General features: G+C 44.6%; 3 protein-coding genes across 10 annotated transcripts in view; 2 read left to right on the top strand and 1 right to left on the bottom strand.

The window, feature by feature from the left end:
• The first annotated feature begins 1,175 nt into the window (after nucleotides 1-1,175).
• On the top strand, nucleotides 1,176-6,425 carry CIROP (ciliated left-right organizer metallopeptidase). The gene is made up of 14 exons (XM_072760473.1): nucleotides 1,176-1,479; nucleotides 1,990-2,083; nucleotides 2,173-2,224; nucleotides 2,528-2,671; nucleotides 2,945-3,070; nucleotides 3,282-3,366; nucleotides 3,513-3,658; nucleotides 3,734-3,905; nucleotides 4,245-4,314; nucleotides 4,388-4,484; nucleotides 4,588-4,860; nucleotides 5,083-5,312; nucleotides 5,476-5,649; nucleotides 6,164-6,425. Exons 1-14 carry the CDS (start codon nucleotides 1,176-1,178, stop codon nucleotides 6,369-6,371), a joined length of 2,175 nt encoding a protein of 724 aa, XP_072616574.1. The 3' UTR covers nucleotides 6,372-6,425.
• Nucleotides 6,426-6,511: 86 nt separating this feature from the next.
• On the bottom strand, nucleotides 6,512-9,602 carry C6H14orf119 (chromosome 6 C14orf119 homolog). Its single transcript, XM_026007528.2, has 2 exons — nucleotides 9,409-9,602; nucleotides 6,512-7,852 (listed from the first exon to the last, which is right to left on the bottom strand). The coding sequence occupies exon 2, from the start codon at nucleotides 7,849-7,851 to the stop codon at nucleotides 7,423-7,425; it is 429 nt and encodes a 142-aa protein (XP_025863313.1). The 5' UTR covers nucleotide 7,852; nucleotides 9,409-9,602; the 3' UTR covers nucleotides 6,512-7,422.
• ACIN1 (apoptotic chromatin condensation inducer 1) overlaps nucleotides 9,559-21,468 on the top strand; it is a 35,764-nt gene continuing 23,854 nt past the window's right edge. For 4 of the 8 annotated variants that reach the window (XM_072761202.1, XM_072761203.1, XM_072761201.1 and 1 more), the window contains exons 1-3: nucleotides 9,760-10,071; nucleotides 11,490-11,555; nucleotides 13,384-13,495. In XM_072761202.1, the coding sequence (XP_072617303.1) occupies nucleotides 9,760-10,071; nucleotides 11,490-11,555; nucleotides 13,384-13,495 (490 nt within the window). Of the gene's footprint in view, nucleotides 10,072-11,489; nucleotides 11,556-13,383; nucleotides 13,496-13,905; nucleotides 14,026-21,468 lie in introns of all 8 variants that reach the window. The other 4 variants (XM_026007524.2, XM_026007523.2, XM_026007521.2 and 1 more) reach the window with 3 other exon arrangements.

Raw genomic sequence — 21,468 nt, 5'->3', positions numbered from 1 at the left:
CTCCCATCTGGCAAGTGTGGAATTTGGGCAGGAGGTGTTAAGTAAGAAAGCCTTCCCAAAGTAATTATAGGGAAGGTAGGAATTAGCCAGGCAGGCAGGGAAGGCGGAGTGTCCAGGCAGGGGAAACAGGATGTGAAAGCACAGCGTGAGCAAAGAAAACAGGGGGCTCCAAGACCTGGGTGAGAACATCTTTGCACATGTTCTATTAATGTCCATTTTAAGAGGTGACTTTCCCTCCCAGCATGCCTATATATGTGGTTCTTTGAAGCCTCACAGAGCTAACACGGCAGTCTTTCCTAGGAGGTGGTCAATCAGCCAACATGTATTTGCTGAGAACCTACTAGGTTCCCTATACAGATGGGGGAGGTGCCTGAAGGTCTTTCAGTTAGTTAGAGTCCACCCAGTCCTGATATCGGGGCCAGGAACATGCAGAAGCATGCTCACCCATCTCCAATGAGGTAAGTAAGCATCTATGAAGCACAGAGCGACCCCCTCACACCATTATGTTAATACCAACTTTTTAGTTCTAGGAAGGTTCCAAGGTTGTCTGCTCAGAAAGAGGGGAATTGGGATGAGAGATGAAAGAGGGTTAGAAGGGACGCCTGGGTGGCTCAGTGATTGAGCGCCTGCCTTGGGCTCAGGGCATGATCTTGGAGTCCCAGATTCAAGTCCCACATTGGGCTCCCTACATGGAGCCTGCTTCTCCCTCTGCCTATGTCTCTGCCTCTCTATGTCTCTCATGAATAAATAAATAAAATCCTTTTTAAAAGAAAAGAAAAAGGGTTAGGAGAGATTCCTGGATGAGGCAGGCTCCTCTTGGTAAAGATCAGTTGAGGCTTTGGGAATAACACTGCCCCCTCTGCCCTCACCACGCTGTGCACGCGCGCGCACACATACACACACACACACACACACACACACACACACACAGCTTCCCCACCTTTGGCACCCCCAGGAGGAGGCAGCTTTGGTCTTTGTGGTTTACAGCTGACCTCCTGGAGGGAACTGTAGATTTTGTCAACAACACTCCACATCTTGAAATCTTGAAAAAATAAGCAAGAGTGGTGGAGAGGGTATGGAGAGAGATAGTAAAGAGAGGGAAGCCAGAAGTGAGCAAGGCGGAGAAGAAAGAAGAAGACAGGATCCAGCGCAGGTTACCGAGGAACACTTGCAAGATGTTGCTGCTGCTGCTGCTCCTGGGGACTGTCGTGAGCAGATGCCTACATGATGAGACACAGAAGTCTGTGACCCTTCTCAGGCCCCATCTCTCCCAACTTGCCCCAAACTTCCACTCTTCCTCCCTCACCCTCCCTGGTTCCCGTGATCCCCAACCCCTGCGAATCCGAATCTGCTATATCAGAGATCCTGCATCAGCCGGAGCTTGGGATCCTGAGGGAGCTGAAATAAGAGGGGGACCCGAAGCCCTAGCCCTGGCTGCAGCCAGACAGGCCACTCAGCAACTCCAAGGGGTCCTCGCAGGTGATTGGAGATTAAAAGGAGGCAGGGAGGGCTGAGAAGCAAAGGGCTAGGGGGGAAGACAACCAGAGAAAAGGAACTCTTAAGATGTTGAGGTGAAATTGACCACTTATCTTTTTTTTTCAAACATTTTATTTAGGGGCAGCCTGGGTGGCTCAGCGGTTTGGCACCTGCCTTCGGCCCAGGGCGTGATCCTGGAGTCCCAGGATCGAGTCCCACATCGGGCTCCCTGCATGGAGCCTCCTTCTCCCTCTGCCTGCGTCTCTGCCTCTCTCTCTGTGTCTCTCATGAATAAATAAATAAAATGTTTTTTAAAAATATTTTATTTACTTACTCATGAGAGAGAGAGAGAGAGAGAGAGAGAGGCAGAGACATCAGGAGAGGGAGAAGCAGGCTCCCTGGAGGGAGCCCGATGTGGGACTCGATCCCGGGTCTCCAGGATCAGGCCCTGGGCCAAAGGCAGGCACTAAACCACTGAGCCACCCAGGGATCCCAACCGCTTATCTTTTTAAGTTCCTCCAGTGCAAGGCCCCCTGCTTCTGAGTCGAGACCCTGCACAGTACTGCCATGCTGTCTGGGGGGACCCGGACACCCCAAACTATCACAGGTGAGTTCATGCCCTTGAAAATGTATATACTGACTCTTTAGGGGCACAGAAATGTCTCCAGCTCACCTACAGATATTCATTCTTGGCAGATGCAGCCTCTTAAACCCAGAGTACAAGGGAGAGACTTGCCTGGGGGCAAAGGTGAGGGCAATTTCTCAGATTTGGGGATCTGAAGATCTCCAGCCTGCCTAGTCTTCTCCAAGACAATTAGCACCAAAGTCACTTAAAGTGCTTCCTAACAAATGTAAATTCCTGAGCCCCTTCTCCCCTAGGGAATTTATTAAATGGGGGGTGGGGGGGAGTGGCCAGGAGTCCCTATTCTGACCAGCTGCCTAAATGACCCTAAGGCCGACTAAAGATAAAGACTGTCCACTCCTCACTCCCACTACCGTTTCCTATTGTCCTCACCTGCTAAGCTAGATGTTTCATTTCACTCCGGGCCAGATCCCTGATGCCCATCTCCGTGGTTATGCATTGTGGCCAGAGCAGGGTCCCCCACAACTGGTCCAGCCAGATGGGCCTGGGGTCCGAGACACTGATTTTCTCCTGTATGTGTTGGTGGCCCACACTTCCAAATGCCATGGAGAGGTAAGACCCTAATCAAATCTTTTTCCCTGTTCTGCCTCTCTTAATCTTAAGTATCATGGGGAGGGGAAGGGAGCACAAAGGCAGTTTTTATTAAGTTGTCCTTATTTGAGGTGACTTGGTCATGTTGATGAAGTTCGGGTGGGAGCTAAGCCCCTTCAAGCCATCCCTTGGTACTATCCTTGCTGAGTCCCCGGGATGTCCACTTTCAGGAAGATCTCTTCTGTGTACCCCACTTCCCTGCTTCCCATCTACCTTGTCCTGGCCCATCCACAGCCCTCTATCATAGCCTATGCTGCCTGCTGCCAGCTGGACTCAGAAGACAGACCCCTCGCTGGCACCATTGTCTACTGCGCCCAGCATCTCACCAGCCCCAGCCTCAGCCATCGTGACATCGTCATGGTGACTGCTGCATGATGAATAGGAAGGCGCAAACAGGTTGGGGGAAGGGGGCAGGTCACTCAGCTTCCCATGGAGTGGAAGAATCTACTAGGGATTGGAGGAGAAGCTGCCTCAACTCTAAGAAGAGCTGATTGGGCAGAGGGACTAGAGAGTGGCTAGTCAATCTGCTCCATTCCCCCACCCCCCTCACCCTGCAGTCATTTGTCCTTAGGTCACACTACACGAATTGCTCCATGCTCTGGGTTTCTCCGGACAGCTCTTCAAGAAGTGGCGGGATTGCCCCTCGGGACCCAGCGGTAAATGAGAGGAGTGAGGGCAAGCTTTCCTACGATGTCAGCAAGAGGGGATCACTACCATACCACCAACTCCTTCCTTCCGGTGCTGCTCTACCCTTCCTAAGTCTTCCTCTTCTCATATAGTCTTCTTCGCTTTTTGTGCTCAGTTAGGGAGAACTGTTCCACAAGGCAACAAGTGACACGGCGAGATGAGTGGGGACAGCTGCTTCTAACCACCCCAACTGTTAGCCACAGCCTGGCCAAACACTTGGGAGTGCCAGGGACTTCAGTGGGTGTTCCCTTGGAAGAAGAGGTGAGAATGAGAACACCTGGGGGTGCTGGAAGGAACAGGGAGTAGACAGGTGGCAACCAGCTACCTCCTCCCTAGGGCCCTTTGTCTTCACACTGGGAGGCCCGAATGCTCCAGGGTTCTATAATGACCGCTACCTTCGATGGTGCCCGGCGCACTCGACTTGATCCAATCACTCTCGCTGCCTTCAGAGATTCTGGCTGGTACCAAGTCAATCACAGCGCTGCACAGGAGCTGTTGTGGGGCCAGGGTGAGAACAAGGAGAATGGCAGAGGGGCCCTCGTGACCTGAGTCAGTTTGGGGGCAGTGAGAGAGATTGGGAGGGATTATCTGCTGGTGTGAGGGATGCTTGGGGCTTCGTTTGTTCTTTTTTTTTTTTTTTATGATTTTATTTATTCATGAGAGACACACAGAGAGACAGAGACACAGGCAGGGGGAAAAGCAGGCTCCTCACAGGGAGCCTGTTGTGAGACTCAATCCTGGAACTCCGGGATCACGCCCTGAGCGGAAGGCAGACACTCAACCGCTGAGCCACCCAGGTGCCCCGGCTTTGTTCTGAGGGTTCTCTCTCTTCCTGTCTCTCAAGCAGGAGCTGGCCTGGAATTTGGCCTGGTGACTACGTGTGGGGCTGGCTCCTCAGACTTCTTCTGTACTGGCAGGTAAACGCTGCATGGTTGAGGGGCTGTAGAGCTGTCAGGGACCCTAGTGTCAGATGCCATCCCTTCCCCACAGCGGAGTGGGTTGCCATTACCTGCATCTGGACAAGGGAAGCTGTTCCTCTGACCCCATGCTGGAAGGCTGCCGCATGTACAAGCCCTTGGCCAATGGGGTGAGATGACTAGAGAATAGAGTGAAACTGAGTGGGCCCAGAGCAGAGTCAACTTCCAAGGCATCTAGGCAAACATTTTTCTGCCTCCTGCCCCGCCCTTCAGAGTGAGTGCTGGAAGAAGGAAAACGGATTCTCACTGGGGGCAGAGAACCTCCATGGGGAAATCTACCATTCCCAGAGTCGTTGCTTCCTTGCCAACATCACCTCACCACTGTTCCGTGAGGCCAAGACCAGGCATCCCTCTCAGATCCCATACCTGAAGGAAGCAGAGCTCACTGGCCGCTGCTACTTACATCAATGCACAGAGAGAGGAGAATACAAGGTGCAGGCAGAGGGATCACCCTGGGCCTCATGCCTTCCTGGAAAAGCTATTCAGGTGGGCATCGTAAGTGAAAAGCTATGCAGCACATTGGCAAAAGGAAGTTTAGAAGTGCTTGTACAGTAGTACTATCCAACCTATTTCGATGTTCATTCATTTTTTTTTTTTAACCAGGTACCCACTGAGTCCATGACCCTGACCTAGGCTGTACTTTTCCCTGGGAAGGAGGGCTTGAGCAATTATGATCAAAACTATACCCTGCTATGTATTTCCTTGCAGATACCTGGGTACTATGGTCTTCTCTTCTGTCCCCGGGGTCGACTGTGTCAAACTAATGTAGGTACCAGCGCTGTTACTTCACCACCTGTGAGTCTTCCGATCCAAGATGGGTTATTCCAGCTGTCTTTACAATTAGCTGGGCCCCCTGGCGACTCCATGGGGAAGGGAGAGCTCGAAGAGCTGACTGAAGCAGTACTACAGGCCCTGGTGAGCAGAGGCGGTGCCAGCAGGTAAAGGGATAGTACAGGCTGAGGATTCATACAGTGGGCCAAGGGAACTGCGTAAGTGGGTTACTGAACAACTCTTCAACTCCCACTCCTAAGCCTGTACCTGTTTCAGGAGTTACTCTTCCAGGGACTCTACCTCCCTTAAGAGATCCAAATGTCTCTATAGGTGCTATTTCCACAGCCCCTCCATTACTGCTAGCCTAGTGTTCACCGTGTACATGTGGAAGTCCTCTGGCTGCCGAGGGCCTTCAGTTGGTATGCTACACAGGGCCCTGACCTTGACTCTCCAGAAACCCCTAGAAGTACACTATGGAGGAGCCAGCTTTACCACAGAACACAAGTAAGACAATATTCCAAGTAGTTTTCTTTCAAATCCAGGAGTCCAGATGTTTGAAATTGCATTAAGCACTCACTCCTATGTAGGTCCTAAACAGGGTTATTTCAGAAAACTAATGTGATGACCTCAGGTCTATCACTATGGGACACCCTTCCCACCACAGTAATGGAGTTCCTCACCTCTAGGACTTCCTTAAGTACTAATGGGGCACCATGTCTAGCTACCCAAACACCGTAGTCTAACTCTTCCCTTAAATCATTTCCCTCACCGCCAGGTTAGCTTCTAACAACTTAAGTTTGCTAGGAGACTCGGATTTTTTTTTCCTCTTCTTTTCTAGGAGACTTGGATCTTGGTCTTTTTCCTACATTCAGGTTCTATATTCCTCTGATTTCCTTTGTAGCTTACCGATTGGATGAAGCAAGGTTTCATGAGCTCTGTGTATTATGATAAAGGTGAAGCCCTTCACCTCCCAAACCTGGGCATTATTCCAAGCCAAATATTACCTCTATGTTCCTAGGTTGCTGGCTACCTTGGACCATAATCCCTCCGTGACCCATCTTGCACTGTCCATGGGACTCTGCCTAACACTGCTTATCCTGGTGGGTGCACTGAGAACCGTGGCTTATCAGAAACGAGCTACTCTTCGGGTGGCACCATCTGCCCCTCACCATTCACCAGAGCTCCAAGACACAAGAGACCCAGTTGGAGGAATAAGGGAGGTGTGATGTTACCCAAAGCATGACAGGGTAGATAGGGCAGATCATTTCTTGGAAGACAACTGGATGCAAAGTCTACCTTTCCTCAGAATGCCTTTCTCTAGGTATCACCTCTATACTAGCCTTGTAACGAAAAAGAGCTAGAGACATGGTTCTGAGGATTCTTTATTTTGATACAAAAAATAAACCCTTTAACCTATAGAGTGTCACTTGTTTTCATATCACAGAGCAAAATTACAGAATAGGAATCTGTTACCAGCTCCAAGAATATCACATATACTTTAGAAGTCATTGCTATTTGGATTCAAACAAACATCAATGTGGAAGGAGTAACTAATTTTTTCCCTCTCCTGATTTTTTCATAATTTTACAAAATCATCACTAGGAAAGCTAATAGTTGGCATATCACACAATTATGCCAGAATCTGGAAAGGGCAGTGAAACCAACCATGTGAATCCAGTTAAACTATAAAAACATGACCTTTTATTGTCCTTCTCTCCTGCTTCTGGAGTAGGAAAGCTTTACTTAAAAGCCCCACGGGCCAGCAATATGCTTGAGTTATTTTTTTTTTATGCTTGAGTTATAATGTGTAGGTTCCCTCTCATTATACTTGCAAAAGAAGCCACAGAATTCTTCAGAGTCTGATATGTAGAAAGGAGCAAGCTAGGAGGCAGACTGGATTTACTTGGATGGAAAACAATTATGTGAGCAGTCCAGTTGATAGGCTGTTAACATTGAAATAACCAAGGCTTGGGGCACGTGGGTGGCTCCGTCGGTTAAGCATCCAACTCTTGATTTTGGCTCAGGTCATGATCTCAGGATTGTGAAATCAAGCCCGCTTAAATCAGGCTCAGTGCTGGGCATGGATCCCGCTTAAGATTCTCTCTCTTCCTTTGCCCTTCCCCCACCTCCAAAGATATAATCAAGCCTGTACAGGTCAACAAGTTCAATCAGCTGATTGGAATACCATCCCTAGACCTTTAAGCGACACATTTGAAGTTCTCACAGTAAAGTTGTGGCTCCATCAGCTGTGATTATCTTCTTTGATTTTAATGTCCATCAGTCTTTACCAGCTGTAGCAGCCACTGCTTGGTAAAACTTTGCCACGAAGTCTGGCTCACTGACCTCCAGCTGCCTGACAAATTCATTGCGCTCCTGCTCAGCCCAACCTCGAAACCACTGATCCCAAAGACGCAGCTGGCACTCAAAGATACAAGGTGGTCGGTTTGCTCTAGACACACTAAGCTGCTCCAGCCCTTCCAGCAGTGGCTGTAATTTTCCTGGCACTGCCTTAGCTACCAGGTCCTGTAGGAAACGTTCACGCTGGGGACCTGACCAACTGGCAAACCAGTGAAGAATACACTTCATCTCCTGGGAAGTGATGTAAGACATTGGGGGTGGGGAAGAGTTAGTAATACTATCTGGTACTGAGGGTAAAGGAGGAGGGAAGGATAGTGGCATTGAAGAGGAAGATGATTCCAGCGGCATCCTGAAAGATAAAAGCACTGTTATATATTCTCTAGATAAGTAACAAAACACAACTTCCCAAAAAGGAATCTTATCACAATCAGCATCTACAGATAAAATTACTTTTCACCAATTTACAGGAACACAACAGGGTACTTCATACTGGTTGTTAACCAATTACCTTAGAGAGGTCACTCAAGAATAACTTAATTTCACATTTGCCAACCTTCCTCTTTTTGAAACCATCACTCTCCCCAAAGACTGCTTCTCTCCATTATTCTTATAAAGAATCTAAAAATAATCTACACATTTCTTGCTCATTCTCTCTGGCCTACTTTTATGTTCCAGGTTGAGTAAAGAAAAAAAAAAAAAACAGTGATTAACATTGGTGCGTCTCATCTTAGAAAAAAGGAACACATTTTTAAATCTAGTACATGCAGCCAATCTGGACCTAGATGTTAATCATTCCAGAGCTATCAACAGTGAGAGAAGAAAAAAAAATCATACGTGATGGAAAGAGTGTTTTGTTTGTTTTGTTTTTTAAGATTTTACTTATTTATTCACGAGAGGCACAGAGAGAGAAGCAGAGACACAGGCAGAGGGAGAAGCAGACTCCCTGCAGGGAGCCTGATGCAGGAATCAATCCGGGTCCTGAGCCAAAGGCAGACACTCAACCGCTGAGCCACCCAAGTGTCCCAGAAAGTCTTCTTTGTAATGTGCATATAGCCTCTGAAATATGCCAAGAACTTCATAACATCCATTACTTCCTTACATTTCCAGTAAAGCACCAGGAAAAATTGAAGACCAGAGTAAGTGCCTTACCCAAAATAAAACACAGTGAGAAAAAATAGGAGAAGCCAGTTTATTCTAAACTGGAAAATGTCTAGTCAGTTTGGTAGCTTAGGACCCTAACAAGTGTGACACTGCTGTAGATGTAGGACAATTGATGTCTTTGCACATTTTCCTTAAAGTTTAATGTAAAATACTCATTGATGCCCTGCCACTGATTTGCATCAGTAATGCAAATAGAAGGTGAGACGACTTGAATAGGTTTCCAGTTTGAATTTCTAACAATGAAAACCTTAAACCACTTATCAGTGACCTATTTTATTGTTCTGCGGCAATCTGGGAGTATTTGCAGTGACAAGGAAAGGAAACCCTATACTTAAAATTAACATCAATCAGTTCAGTTCCCAAACAGTCCGAGACTGCCTTTTTCACAGCGGCCCTACAAGAAGCAATTCCTCCTTAAGGAACTTTATTCTCTTATTCGGGGTAAGGAAAAACTTTTGCCGAGTCTTGCGACATGGCCTCCACAGCAAGCTCAAGTTCAAGGATTATGACTTCGTTCACAGTCTGGGCCCAAAGACACGGTGCTGCCACTTGCCCGCTCTGGAGGCCAGGTAGCCTGGCATCCAAGGACCCAAAGAGCAACGTAGTCTTGGATGGGAGTGGCGGGGATGCGGAAATGGGGAGGCGGCAGCTGTACTGGCAGCAGGACGGCAACTGTGCCCTACCTGGGTAACCCGCAAACGCCGAGTCTGACCCGGCCCAGGGAGGGGCTTCTACTGCGCTTACCTCCCCTTTCCTCTCACAGGGAACCCGGAGACCGTCACAGAGATGCTTAAATTCCAACTGTCGCCGCCGCTTCCATGTTTCCTGAAAACCCTAAGCAGGGCCAGCCCGGCAGCCCACGCACTTCCGGCCGCGGACCAGCCCCAAACACCCAAGCGCCTCAGCGCCCCAGCGCCCCAGCGCCCCAGCCGTAGGTTCGGAGAGAGCCGAGCAACTCCGATTCTGTTATGCCAGAGTCGAAGGCTTCCGAATACATTCGATTCAAAGCCTCCGTAAGACGAAAATAACCGAGCTCTGAAAGCAGAGAGAGGGCGGGGGCGCGGCTGGGAGGAGGGAAAGAACTGATTGGTGCCGATGTGGAGACGGAAACACCCGAGCAGTTCCGGAGGAACCCGGGGAGTTCTGAGTGGTAATCGAGGGGTTGACTATGGCAGTGGGCGGGGTCAACTCGGTACGTTCCAAGGGCGTTGGCGGAAATTACCGAAGATGCCCGAAGCCGTCGGGACGGACCCGAGTACCTCACGCAAGATGGCGGAGCTGGAGGAGGTGACTCTGGACGGGAAGCCTCTTCAGGCGCTGCGGGTGACCGACCTGAAGGCCGCACTGGAGCAGCGAGGCCTAGCGAAGAGCGGGCAGAAGAGCGCCCTGGTCAAGCGGCTCAAAGGGGTGAGAAGTCGGCGTTGCCGGGGTGTCGGAGGGGAGCGGACCCGGTAGAGACGGGGCTCTGCCGCGGCGCAGGCGCAGTGTCCGGGCTCCGCGCGAGCTCGCTCAGGCCGCCAGCGCGAGCCTCCGGATCCGCGCGCACGGTGGTTGGTGAGGCTCGCGCTGGAATAGAGATAGCGCCGGTTCCCGCCTTAACGGCAGCGGCGCGAGCCCAAAATGGGAGGGTGCGCGCTACTCTCTCGGAGTGTCTTAAGCTCCTTCCTCCTTCCCCCACCCCCTCCTTGTTTGTGTCTGTGGTTTCGGCGCATGCGCTGCAGAAGGAGTTAAATCCCACTACTACCACCGGCGTAGCTGGCCTGAGGGGGGCGAATTGGGCTGGGTCGGAGTTAGGGGTACAGTTGGGCGGAGGGGTGAATGGGTTGGTTGTCGGTGTCCGGAAGAATAGGATCGGGATGTAGAGTAAAATGTCTGCCTGATTAAATCAGGAGGTGAGATAAAGAGAAACCTTGATTTGAAGGGACTCGGTTATAGAGGGGTGTATAATTTATAGGGCATCCAGAAGCAATTTGGGCGGTAAGAGTTTGGTGAATATTGATGAGAGAGGGGGCAGGTTGGTATATGATGGGCGTTTTGAATCGATTTGAGTAGCTTAGGGTGGGATCGTCATGAGGTGGGTGGATTTGTGTGTATAGATTTGGTGTAAATGGTGGGAAGAGGAGGATGTCTTGGTCTTAACTGGGGTTAATTAGGATACATGGCCTCTAGTACATATTAGTGCTGGGTTGGATCAAGGGTTAGTTTGACAGACCGTTGCCTCTACAGAAGCTGAAGGTTTTGTGTATGTAGTTTGGGTCAGCCATAATTTAGAGTCTGTGGTCATTTTGTTCTATAGCCTCCCTTTTGAAATTTTTATAGAGTTGATAAATCTACATGCCACTCTGTTGGAAACAATACAAGTTCATTCAAGTAGATCTAGTCCTGGGTAACTGAGCAAGTAATTCAGTCAAGCCAAAACCAGCAGCCCTATGTTGGTGTCCTGTATTTGAAGCTGACTTGAGTATTTGAAGTCATTTTACCTGCATGGCCAGATTTAGAAGGGGCATTAGTCAGAAGTATAGAAGATAATAGGGACTGTAGTGCTGGTTCTGTCACTGTAACTGATTTTATTACATAGCCAGGTCACTTGATTTTCTCCATGTGCCTGCATTTTACATTTGTACATTTGAGAGCAGTAATGGTGGCTACGTTTAAGGGTCTTCTGAAGATGAATGAGAACAGTATTAGTTAAAGGGCTTTTAGGTCCCTGGGAAAAGAGTACAGTTTAACCGTGTATGGTTAGTCACTGCATTCAGTGAAGAGATTGGGGAGGGATGGGGGGGGGGTTTCCCCTAGTTTCTGACTTTTGCCCTTCTCTGTACCAGGCTCTAATGCTAGAAAATTTACAGAAACACTCAACACCCCATGCTGCATTCCAGCCAAATTCCCAGGTAAGAAAAAAGGTTCGTTAGCTAGGGTGGGCTCTTTCGATGCATAGACCTATTGAAGGACATAATGATGTATATTTGATGCTTAATTCCTCACTGGTGTTTTCCTAAGTTCCCTGGGTTGGAAATGTCCTCATACCAGGAACAGTTGAATTTTAATAAGGAATTCCAGAACTGAATTAGAAGAGCTGTTAGTTAATTTCTGATACTTGCAATGATGTATGCAGAAAGATGGGACTCCAGTTGATTAAGTATAGTACAAGAATCCAAAGTCATTTATTTGCCATTGATTTGGGGAAAGTAGTTGATGTCTTTGAATGTAGTAGATATGAAGTAGACAATCAATAGGGCAGTGTAAGGAAATACTTGCTGATCAAGAAGTCTGGTGTTGACAAAGATTTTCCAAGAATTCAATCCTTTGGAAATTACCCGCCGTTACCAGTGTTAATGCTAACTATGCACTTACTCCCAAACATCATTAATTCCTTGGTTACTTAGGGCAGAAATTTAACCTTTGGAGGTCCTGGGTCCTTCAGTTCCTATGTATAACACGAGAAGGCATTGGACTGTGTACATAGCTTTATACTCCCCTCTTAACTAAATTAGATCTATTTTTATCTGTTATGTATATTGAGTTTCAGCATAAGATTTCTTTAGAAATCATTCCACAGTTTAAAAAAGTGAAACTTTTAGACTGTGTGACCTCATAAGATCATTTTCAGCTCTTAAAATCGCCTCATTATAGTGTGTTACGTACATAAAGGAAAATCCAGGGCTTTGTTAGTGCAGTTTTGTGCAGTTCTGGAACTAGATGAAGTCCCAAGATACTGTGGAAAAACAAGAGAGCCTTCCTAGTCCCTTGTTGCCACTTCATTAAGCTATATCATAATCTAGTAAGTTTACAGATGTTTAGTTAAGAATAAGTTTAAGAAACTATATAAGTTAATCAGTTTGTGATTATATTCCTTTTGTTCATTGCATTTTAGTCTTTGAAGCTTTGCTTTTATTAACCTAGGATTTTTGCAGCAAATGCATATCTTTTCTAATACATGCAACCCATACTTCATCAATGTCCGTTGAGTACCAAGAGACCTGTTTCTATTTTAGATGAAAATAAACATTTACCTTGCTTGGGAAAGAGGACTGAAAACAAGCAATATGTATTCAGATTTTTTCTTGAGTTCTAGTAGGACTTGCTAAGCAAGAAGGCTCTGGGGAGGAGGACTTGGGAAGAGAAAACTGAAGGACAGAAGAATGCTGTGGGAATCTGTATTGCAGGAAAAAAGTTGGAAAAGGAAGTAAGCTTCTGGATTTTAAATAGTGTTACCTAGGATTTCTTCCCACCCAAAGAAAATAGAGTTAAAACTCTGAAAGCTGAACGGTCATCCCCTTTCTTAATCTCTTGCTTTCATCCTTTACTGTACTTCAATTTTGGAGACGTTTGACAAAATGGTTCCAGGATAGGTGGAGATTGACCATTTTTATCAACAAAAAATGACATGGTATGAACTAGTATTTTTTCTTGTTATTATTAAAAGGAAGATTTAGATTATATTTAGATAATTTAGATTTTAAGTTACTTGGGCATCACTGGTTGGGAACTAAATATTTAAAATAAGAAATTATGTGTGGTTCCTCTCTTTGCCATCCTTTATGAATCATAGGATTCTTTATTTTGGTTCAACAAAACTTAGAAGAGGGCCTTCAAACATTTTGATAATCTTTCTTGAATTCAAATATAAGAGGAAGACTTTTGCTCCGTGAAATTTTCTTCCCTGTGTTTTCCTGGTTTGCTTTCCTCGACTTTTCTTTTTCCATGTCTTCTACACAGATTGGCGAGGAAATGAGCCAGAACAGTTTTATAAAGCAGTATCTGGAAAAGCAGCAGGAGCTTCTTAGGCAGCGTCTGGAACGTGAAGCCCGAGAAGCTGCAGAACTTGAAGGTAAGCCTGGACTGTTAGAAGGAGTTTTTCATTCTTAACTCCTGTCACTGAGTAAGATAGGCCTGTTTAACTAGGCAATTTCAGGAATAAGTCAGGCTGAAACTGCTACTTATTTGCTTTGGTAGTTAAGCCAAGTGAGTTGTTTGTTTACCTTTTGTCAGGGAAGAAAACACTTAATTTAACTATCTGTTAGAAGAGGATTCCTGCCAACAGGAAGAATTATGAGTAAATTAAGCTACCCTTTAAATGAGGTAGTTCTTAATCCCAGGGAGTTTTTTCTGTGTACAGTGCTCTTTTTAGTATATGCTCTGTGTCCCATGACTTTGCTTGATTTCCTTCACTCCCCTACATATTCCCACATGATGAGCCCTTCACTCCCTCCCTGCCCCGACCCAATCTGTACTTTGCAGAAGCTTCAGCTGAGTCGGAGGACGAGATGATCCATCCTGAGGGAGTGGCTTCCCTGCTGCCTCCTGACTTTCAGAGCAGCCTGGAGAGACCAGAGCTGGAACTCAGCAGACATTCGCCCAGTACGTATCTCCCTCCCCACTGCGCTGTTTTGTCAATACTGCGTAGTTGGTGGGGGGAGGTAAGTTACGCCTCCTTTCATGCTAAGCCTCCACTGAAGTCCCAGAGAAATTCTGTGACACTGACACTTCACATCTGTTTGTCATGGGAATTATGTCCTTTTGGAAGTCTGCTTTCACCTCTGTGTCGTGTTAACCTCTCAGAGTGTTTTCTAAGGCAGTATGATGTTTCTTCTCCTCTGTACCTCTTGAACCTCCTGTGCCTCTGGATTGAGCAGCAGTCATAACTCTTCACCAGTTGTACAGATTACTTCTTGCACACTCAGTCATACCACCCAAATGGGTATCTGCTGTAGTTCATTAATTCATTCAGCAAGTTTTTGTTGAGTGCCTGTTGTATGGTAGGCACATGCTAGGCACCAGGAATATGGTAGAGAAAAGACAAGTTCCTGCCTGAATGAAATGTATAGCCTAGGGAGGAGATGGACATTAATCAAATTATTATATAGTTACCATTGAGCTGTGTGCTCTGAGAGGCAGTGCAAAATATCATGTGAGCATATTACAGGGAGTTCTAATGCATTGTGTGGAGTTGTTCAAGCAAAATTAGCTTTTCACATAAAAATTAAGCACCCAGTTTAGTATCTCGAGCAAAAATCTGTAAATGCAGCTTTTATCTTCTAAACTACCTAAGACAGTATACTTTTAGGAGAACATGTATATAAGATGTGAATGGTAGGTAGATATGTTAAATCAATGTGTACAGGAAAAGTATTTTGAATCTCTATTAATGTTAGTGGTCATAAGGTAATCATATCTAATATTTTTTAGAATGTGTAGAAGTAACTAGCTCTTCTAATTAATATAGAATTTGAACATAGATTTTTAGAAAATACTTAATGGTAGAAGAATAATAAGTTATTTTAGAGATCTCTTTTTTCCTCAAGTACAAAAGTAGCAGAGCCTCATTGATCCATTTTGCTCTTTGCACTCTTTTCCCCAATTGCAAAGCCAAGAGGAAGGGGAAAAACTCTTCTGAATTAGTTTGTTTCTTTTAAAATAGTCAAGAAAATATTTATTAAATTTCTATTATATACATATCTCCATGCTAGAGTATATGGGGAGTTAGCACATTGTAAAATCTTTTTGGGAGAGAGAAGATAATTGCACATAAAGCCAACAACTGAAGGTGATGTGTTTTGTTTTATTTATTTATTTATTTATTTATTTAAGATTTTTAAAATTTATTTGTGAGAGACAGGCAGAGGGAGAAGGAGGCTCCCTATGGGGAGGCTGATGTGGGTGGGACTCAATACCAGGACCCTAGGATCATGACCTGAGCCAAAGGCAGATGCTCAACGACTGGGCCACGCAGATGCCCCTGAAGATGGTGTGTTTTAAAGCGACATATAAATAGTGCAAACACACAGACCATAAAAATAATAGAATAAGGGGATCCCTGGGTGGCTCAGCAGTTTGGCGCCTGCCTTTGGTCCAGGGCGTGGTCCTGGATTCCTGGGATCGAGTCCTGCATCAGGCTTCCGGCATGGAGCCTGCTTCTCCCTCTGCCTGTGTCTCTGCTGCCCCTCCCCCCCCATGTCTATCATAAATAAATAAAATAAATAAATAAATAAATATTTTTTTAAAGGTATATTGGATTAATATTGCAAAGGGTTTTGAATATCAAGAATGAATATGAAATTTTTTATTTTAAGGGGGAACCACTGAAAATACTTGATAGGAGCATGATTTGATAAGCAACTCTCTTAAATAAGCCTCTCAAAAAAAAAATTCTCTTTCAGTTCTAAATGTAATTTGAAATGAAAATGAGAAATGGATCCTGAAATAGAAATAAGGTTTCAGGGGATCCCTGGGTGGCTCAGCGGTTTCGCGCCTGCCTTTGGCCCAGGGCGTGATCCTGGAGTCCAGGATCGAGTCCCGCATCGGGCTCCCGGCATGGAGCCTGTTTCTCCCTCTGCCTGTGTCTCTGCCTCTCTCTCTCTCTCTCTCTCTCTCTCTCTCTCTCTCTCTGTGTGTGTCTATCATAAATAAATAAAAGTAAATCTTTAAAAATAAAAAAAATAATAAAATAAGGTTTCAAAAGCAAAGATTTAAAGGATAACCAGTCCTTTCAATGTTTTTTATCATCAACCAGACTCTTTCTATGGTGGTAATTAATGAAGGGGGTGGGGGGGACAGTAAAAGAGGAGGAAAGAGAGAAGCAAAAAATATAAGAGATGAATGTAGTAAATTGTAGAGTACAGCTAACAATTGCCACTTCTGTTCTTCTTTGTACTCTCTGCCATAAACTCTCTTACCTCTGATCTTGGCTAGAATGTGAATCTTATAGATGTGGTACAAAATTTGGTCAAGGTCCTAAATGGAGTGATGATTGGGAGTTCTAGTGGTGTTTAGTTGGATCAGTTGCAATGCCTGGAGTTTGCCCAGAAAATTAGGTTCTTTTAAGATGTGCAGTGTTAGTTTATTAGTAGGCCAGTAAACTATCGGGATCCCAATTTATTTGGATGTTTTGGGGGTTCTCTCTTTAATAAGATTTTTTTTTTAAGATTTTATTTATTTATTCATGAGAGACACAGAGAGAGAGAGAGAGAAAGAGAGAGGAAAAGACACAGGCAGAGGGAGAAGCATGCAGGGAGCCCGATGTGGGGACTCGATCCCGGATCTCCAGAATCATGCCCTGGGCTGAAGGCGGCGCTAAACTGCTGAGCCACCGGGGCTGCCCTCTTTAATAAGATTTAATCAAAGATTTAATCAAAATCTATTATTGTTAGTAATAATAGTTTGCTAATCAGTAGTGGCACCCACCTTTTGGGAGGGTATTACTATTCTTAGGAATATGACTTCCTGGGCCTACCTACCCCAAGAATCTCAGGAAATGTGAGTCCAGGGACTCTGCATTTTTTAAAAGTCCACTAGTAGTTCTGTTAATCAACTCAATTTGTGAATGACTAACTCAAAGAATAGTTTTTCAGTTTTGTAATTAATCAGGATCTTTGGCTTATATTCCAGCAACCTCCTGTTTGTGTGCTGTAGACAAAACCCTAAATAGGGAGAGGAAGAATTTTTTTTTTTTTTAAAGATTTATTTATTTATGATAGACATAGAGGGAGAGAGAGGCAGAGACACAGGCAGAGGGAGAAGCAGGCTCCACGCACCGGGAGCCCGACGTGGGACTCGATCCCGGGACTCCAGGATCGCGCCCTGGGCCAAAGGCAGGTGCTAAACCGCTGAGCCACCCAGGGATCCCCAAGAATTGGTTTTTAACATCCTTCCTGGCTCTTCTTGACTACTCTCTTCACTACTTTCTTTAGAATTTTCTAGGGTTTTGGGAGACAGTATCTACCTTCCATAGTCAGAGTTGTCTGAGTTTGCCTCTAGATCATGATTGGGTGTACTAAAATCCTTATTGCTTAAGTTAATTATTTCAAAAAGAGTCCCAATCTAGGAAAATAGACATTTAAAAATGGATATCAGGGCAGCCCGGGTGGCTCCGCGGTTTAGCTCCGCCTTCAGCCCAGGGCGTGATCTTGGAGACCTGGGATCGAGTCCCACGTCAGGCTCCCTACATGGAGCCTGCTTCTCCCTCTGCCTGTGTCTCTGTCTCTCTCTCTCTCTGTCTCTCATGAATAAATAAATCTTAAAAAAAAAAAAAAATGGATATCAGGATACTGCTTCTTTAACAAAGGTATAGCTCCAGGGAGTCTTAACCAGTCTTTTGCTTATAGGGCATATAGTCCTCATTTATTTTTCTCATATTAAATTTGGAAGCTGAGATTCTAGAGAAATGCTAGATAAGTTACTCAGCTAACATGAGTCAGATTTAGGTTTGTCGTCATTGCCAGATCTCCATTCTCCTAATTCCTGCTTCTTATTCATACCCAGATACCTAGATTCCCTTTGTCCACAGGCTTTGCTGTTATCTCTAGCTACCTTACTTGGGTCCTGCAAATCCTGCCTAGGATTTTTCATAATGAAGAAACTACTTTGCTATATGGCTCTTATAAACATTCTTCGCTTTATTGTCTAGCAGCCTGAAGGCTTCTGATTTTGGAATCTTGGGAATCTACATTTACCCTTGCTTTTTAGCTCCTGAAATACATTTTTTAGTTGCATTGGCTCCACCCTTTGCTAAACATAGCATATATTAACACATATTAACATATTAACATCTGCACATATTAACATCTGGCTTAAGATACTTAGGTGACTATGTGCCCGTAATAGATGTCCCCTTTCCCAGAAGCTTGTATGCATCATGTCAGTTCTATACAGGGAGCTAGAAAGTGAGTCCTCGTTCTCTTTTATCTTGTTTTTTCTTCTTTATATTTTGTATTGCTTACTAATTTCCTGTTTTTATGTCTGAGGGTCCCCTCCAGTTGCCATTTTTTTGCAAAACAGTCATGACCAAAACTTACTGAACAGCCTACATCTCATTGGTGACTTATTACTTAAGTGCTTCCAGAGAAGTAATCATCTAGAATTCTATCACTGCAGTTTTACAGCATCAAAACAACATTATGATCCAATGGAATAGCATTTAGCTTTGAGTAGGTCGAAAAAGAGGCTCTTTGCTTGTACATACCTAATTTTATTTTATTTTTTTATTTTTTTATTTTTAAATTTTTGTTTACTTATGATAGTCACAGAGAGAGAGAGAGAGAGAGAGAGAGAGGCAGAGACAAAGGCAGAGGGAAAAGCAGGCTCCATGCACCGGGAGCCCGACGTGGGATTCCATCCCGGGTCTCCAGGATCGTGCCCTGGGCCAAAGGCAGGCGCCAAACCGCTGCGCCACCCAGGGATCCCCTAATTTTAAAATCATAACTCTAAAACTTTTTTTTTTAAGTTCCAGGATTTTTGGTTTTTTTAATTTTTTATTTATTTATGATAGAGAGAGAGAGAGAGAGGCAGAGACACAGGCAGAAGGAGAAGCAGGCTCCATGCACCGGGAGCCCGACGTGGGATTCGATCTCGGGTCTCCAGGATCACGCCCTGGGCCAAAGGCAGGCGCTAAACCGCTGCGCCACCCAGGGATCCGGATTTTTGTTTTTTAAATAGATTTTATTTATTCATGAGAGACGCAGAGAGAGAGGCAGAGACACAGGCAGAGAGAGAAGCAGGCTATCTGAGGGAGCCCGATGTGGGACTTGATCCTGGGGCTCCAGGATCATAGCCTGAGCCAAAGGCAGACCCTCAACCACTGAGCCACCCAGGTGTCCCGTCTAAAACTCTTTGACCTGTTTTAGCACACTTATCTCTGACCAACTTTACAAAACATGTCTTTTTCCCACCCCTTAATTACATTTATTTATTCAGAGCACACAGGTGCTTACTGAAAGCTGTTAATCACCACACAGCATCTTTTTTATTTTTTTAAGATTTTATTTATTTTTATTTTTTTAAGATTCTATTTTTTTAAGATTTTATTTATTCATGAGAGACAGAGACACAGGCAGAGAGAGAAGCAGGTTCCATGCAGGGAGCCTGATGTGGGACTTGACTCTGGGACTCCAGGATCACGCCCTGGGCCGAAGGCAGGCGCAAAACTGCTGAGCCACCCAGGGATCCCCAACAGAGCATCCCCAAAGATGCATATATGCACAGTTATATGTGCATATAACTCCTGTTTTTAGATTAAAAAGAAAACGAAGGGAATGTTTCTTAGAACTTGGATCGATAAAAGCCAGTACTTGAGATAGCTAGACCTATGAATTTTAGCTCTTCATAGGATTTGAAGAGTATGTTTTTCTTCCAGAGGATGGGATTTTATCCTTTTGAAAATATTTATTTTCTTATTACAAAAAGTAGTAGGTAAAAAAAAAATTTTAAGTAGTATGTGTTTATTAAAGAAAATTTGGAAAAACTAGAAAAAAACTATTTTTTGCATCATCCATAGTCCCACAAACTAAAAAACCTGAATTGATACTTTGCTATATAATTTTCATCGTCTTTTCTTTGTCTACGTAAAGTTTAAAATATCTGCAACATTAAGATCTATATTATTCCTTTGGCCTGGTTAACTTTTTTTTTGAGAGTACGCTAGGGGTGTGGAGAGGCAGTAGGAGAGGAAGAAAATCTTTAGCAGGCTCCACACCCAGCATGTAAGCCCAAAGAAGGGCTCAGCTCCATCTCACAACCCTGAGGTCAGGGTCTGAGTCAAAATTAAGAATCCAGTGCTTAACCAGCTGAGCCACCTTGGTGCCCCTCTCCTTTTTCTTTTCTAATTCTTAAGCATCTGGATAATTTTAAGACTTATTTTTAAGATTTTATTTTTAAATAATCTCTATACCCAACATGGGGTGTGAACTCACAGCCCTGAGATCAGCAGTCACATGTTCTACCAACTAAGGGAGCTAGAGAAAGGTACAGAGATTTTCTGTATGCTTTCTACTCCCACACCTGCATAGCCTCTCCCATTATCAATATCCCCCACTATTGTGATACATTTCTTAAAATTGAAGAGTCTATGTTGACAAGTCATAATCACCCAAGATGTATAGTTTACCCTAGGGTTCACTGTTGAGTTGTACATTTTGTGGGTTTGGATAGTTGTATAATATGTACCCATAATTCCAGTGTCATGTAGGGTATTTTCACTGTTCTAAAAATCCTTGATACTCTGCCTGTTGTCCTGCCTTCTCCCCCACCCCAGCCTATACCTTTTTCTCCTATTTAGTTAAACTACAAAAATAACTTCATTTTATATTCGTATAGGAGCTTTATCTAAAATTAATGGAAAACAATTTTCTTTCAGTTTTACTCATCTTGTAGTTTAACCTATTCCGGTTATTTAATTATGATATTATTATTGATTATTACTATCACCACACTATTTATTAACTTCTTAGATTATCCCTCAGTATTTGTTAGAGAATCTGGACTGCCAGCATATGTCCTAACCATAGATCCTGTACACACATCCATAATGCAAGTCATTATTCACTAAGATATGAAATGGCATATTTTTAGAGATCCTATTAGTGAAGTGATCATTGAGTAAAGTTTTATAGAATATGTGCAATGTCTTAGTTCATTTTATGTTTTTTTCTTTTAAATTTTTATTTGTTTTATTTTTTTTATTTATTTATGATAGTCACAGAGAGAGAGAGAGAGAGAGAGAGAGAGAGAGGCAGAGACACAGGCAGAGGGAGAAGCAGGCTCCATGCACCGGGAGCCCGACGTGGGATTCGATCCCGGGTCTCCAGGATCACGCCCTGGGCCAAAGGCAGGCGCTAAACCGCTGCGCCACCCAGGGATCCCTGTTTTTTTCTTTTACTTACAGAAGCAAAGACAAGTTCATTTTAAATTGCTGGGATATAGAATTAAGACCTTGGGTTAGAGCTCACACCTCTATTTTATTTGCACTGATTTAGTATAGGACTGGGTTTTGTGGATCATTAAAGCCTTTTGTACTATATTAAAATCGAG

Source organism: Vulpes vulpes, chromosome 6 (assembly GCF_048418805.1).
Source record: "Vulpes vulpes isolate BD-2025 chromosome 6, VulVul3, whole genome shotgun sequence".
Lineage (NCBI taxonomy): Eukaryota > Metazoa > Chordata > Mammalia > Carnivora > Canidae > Vulpes > Vulpes vulpes.
This window is presented reverse-complemented; position numbering and strand designations above follow the sequence as displayed.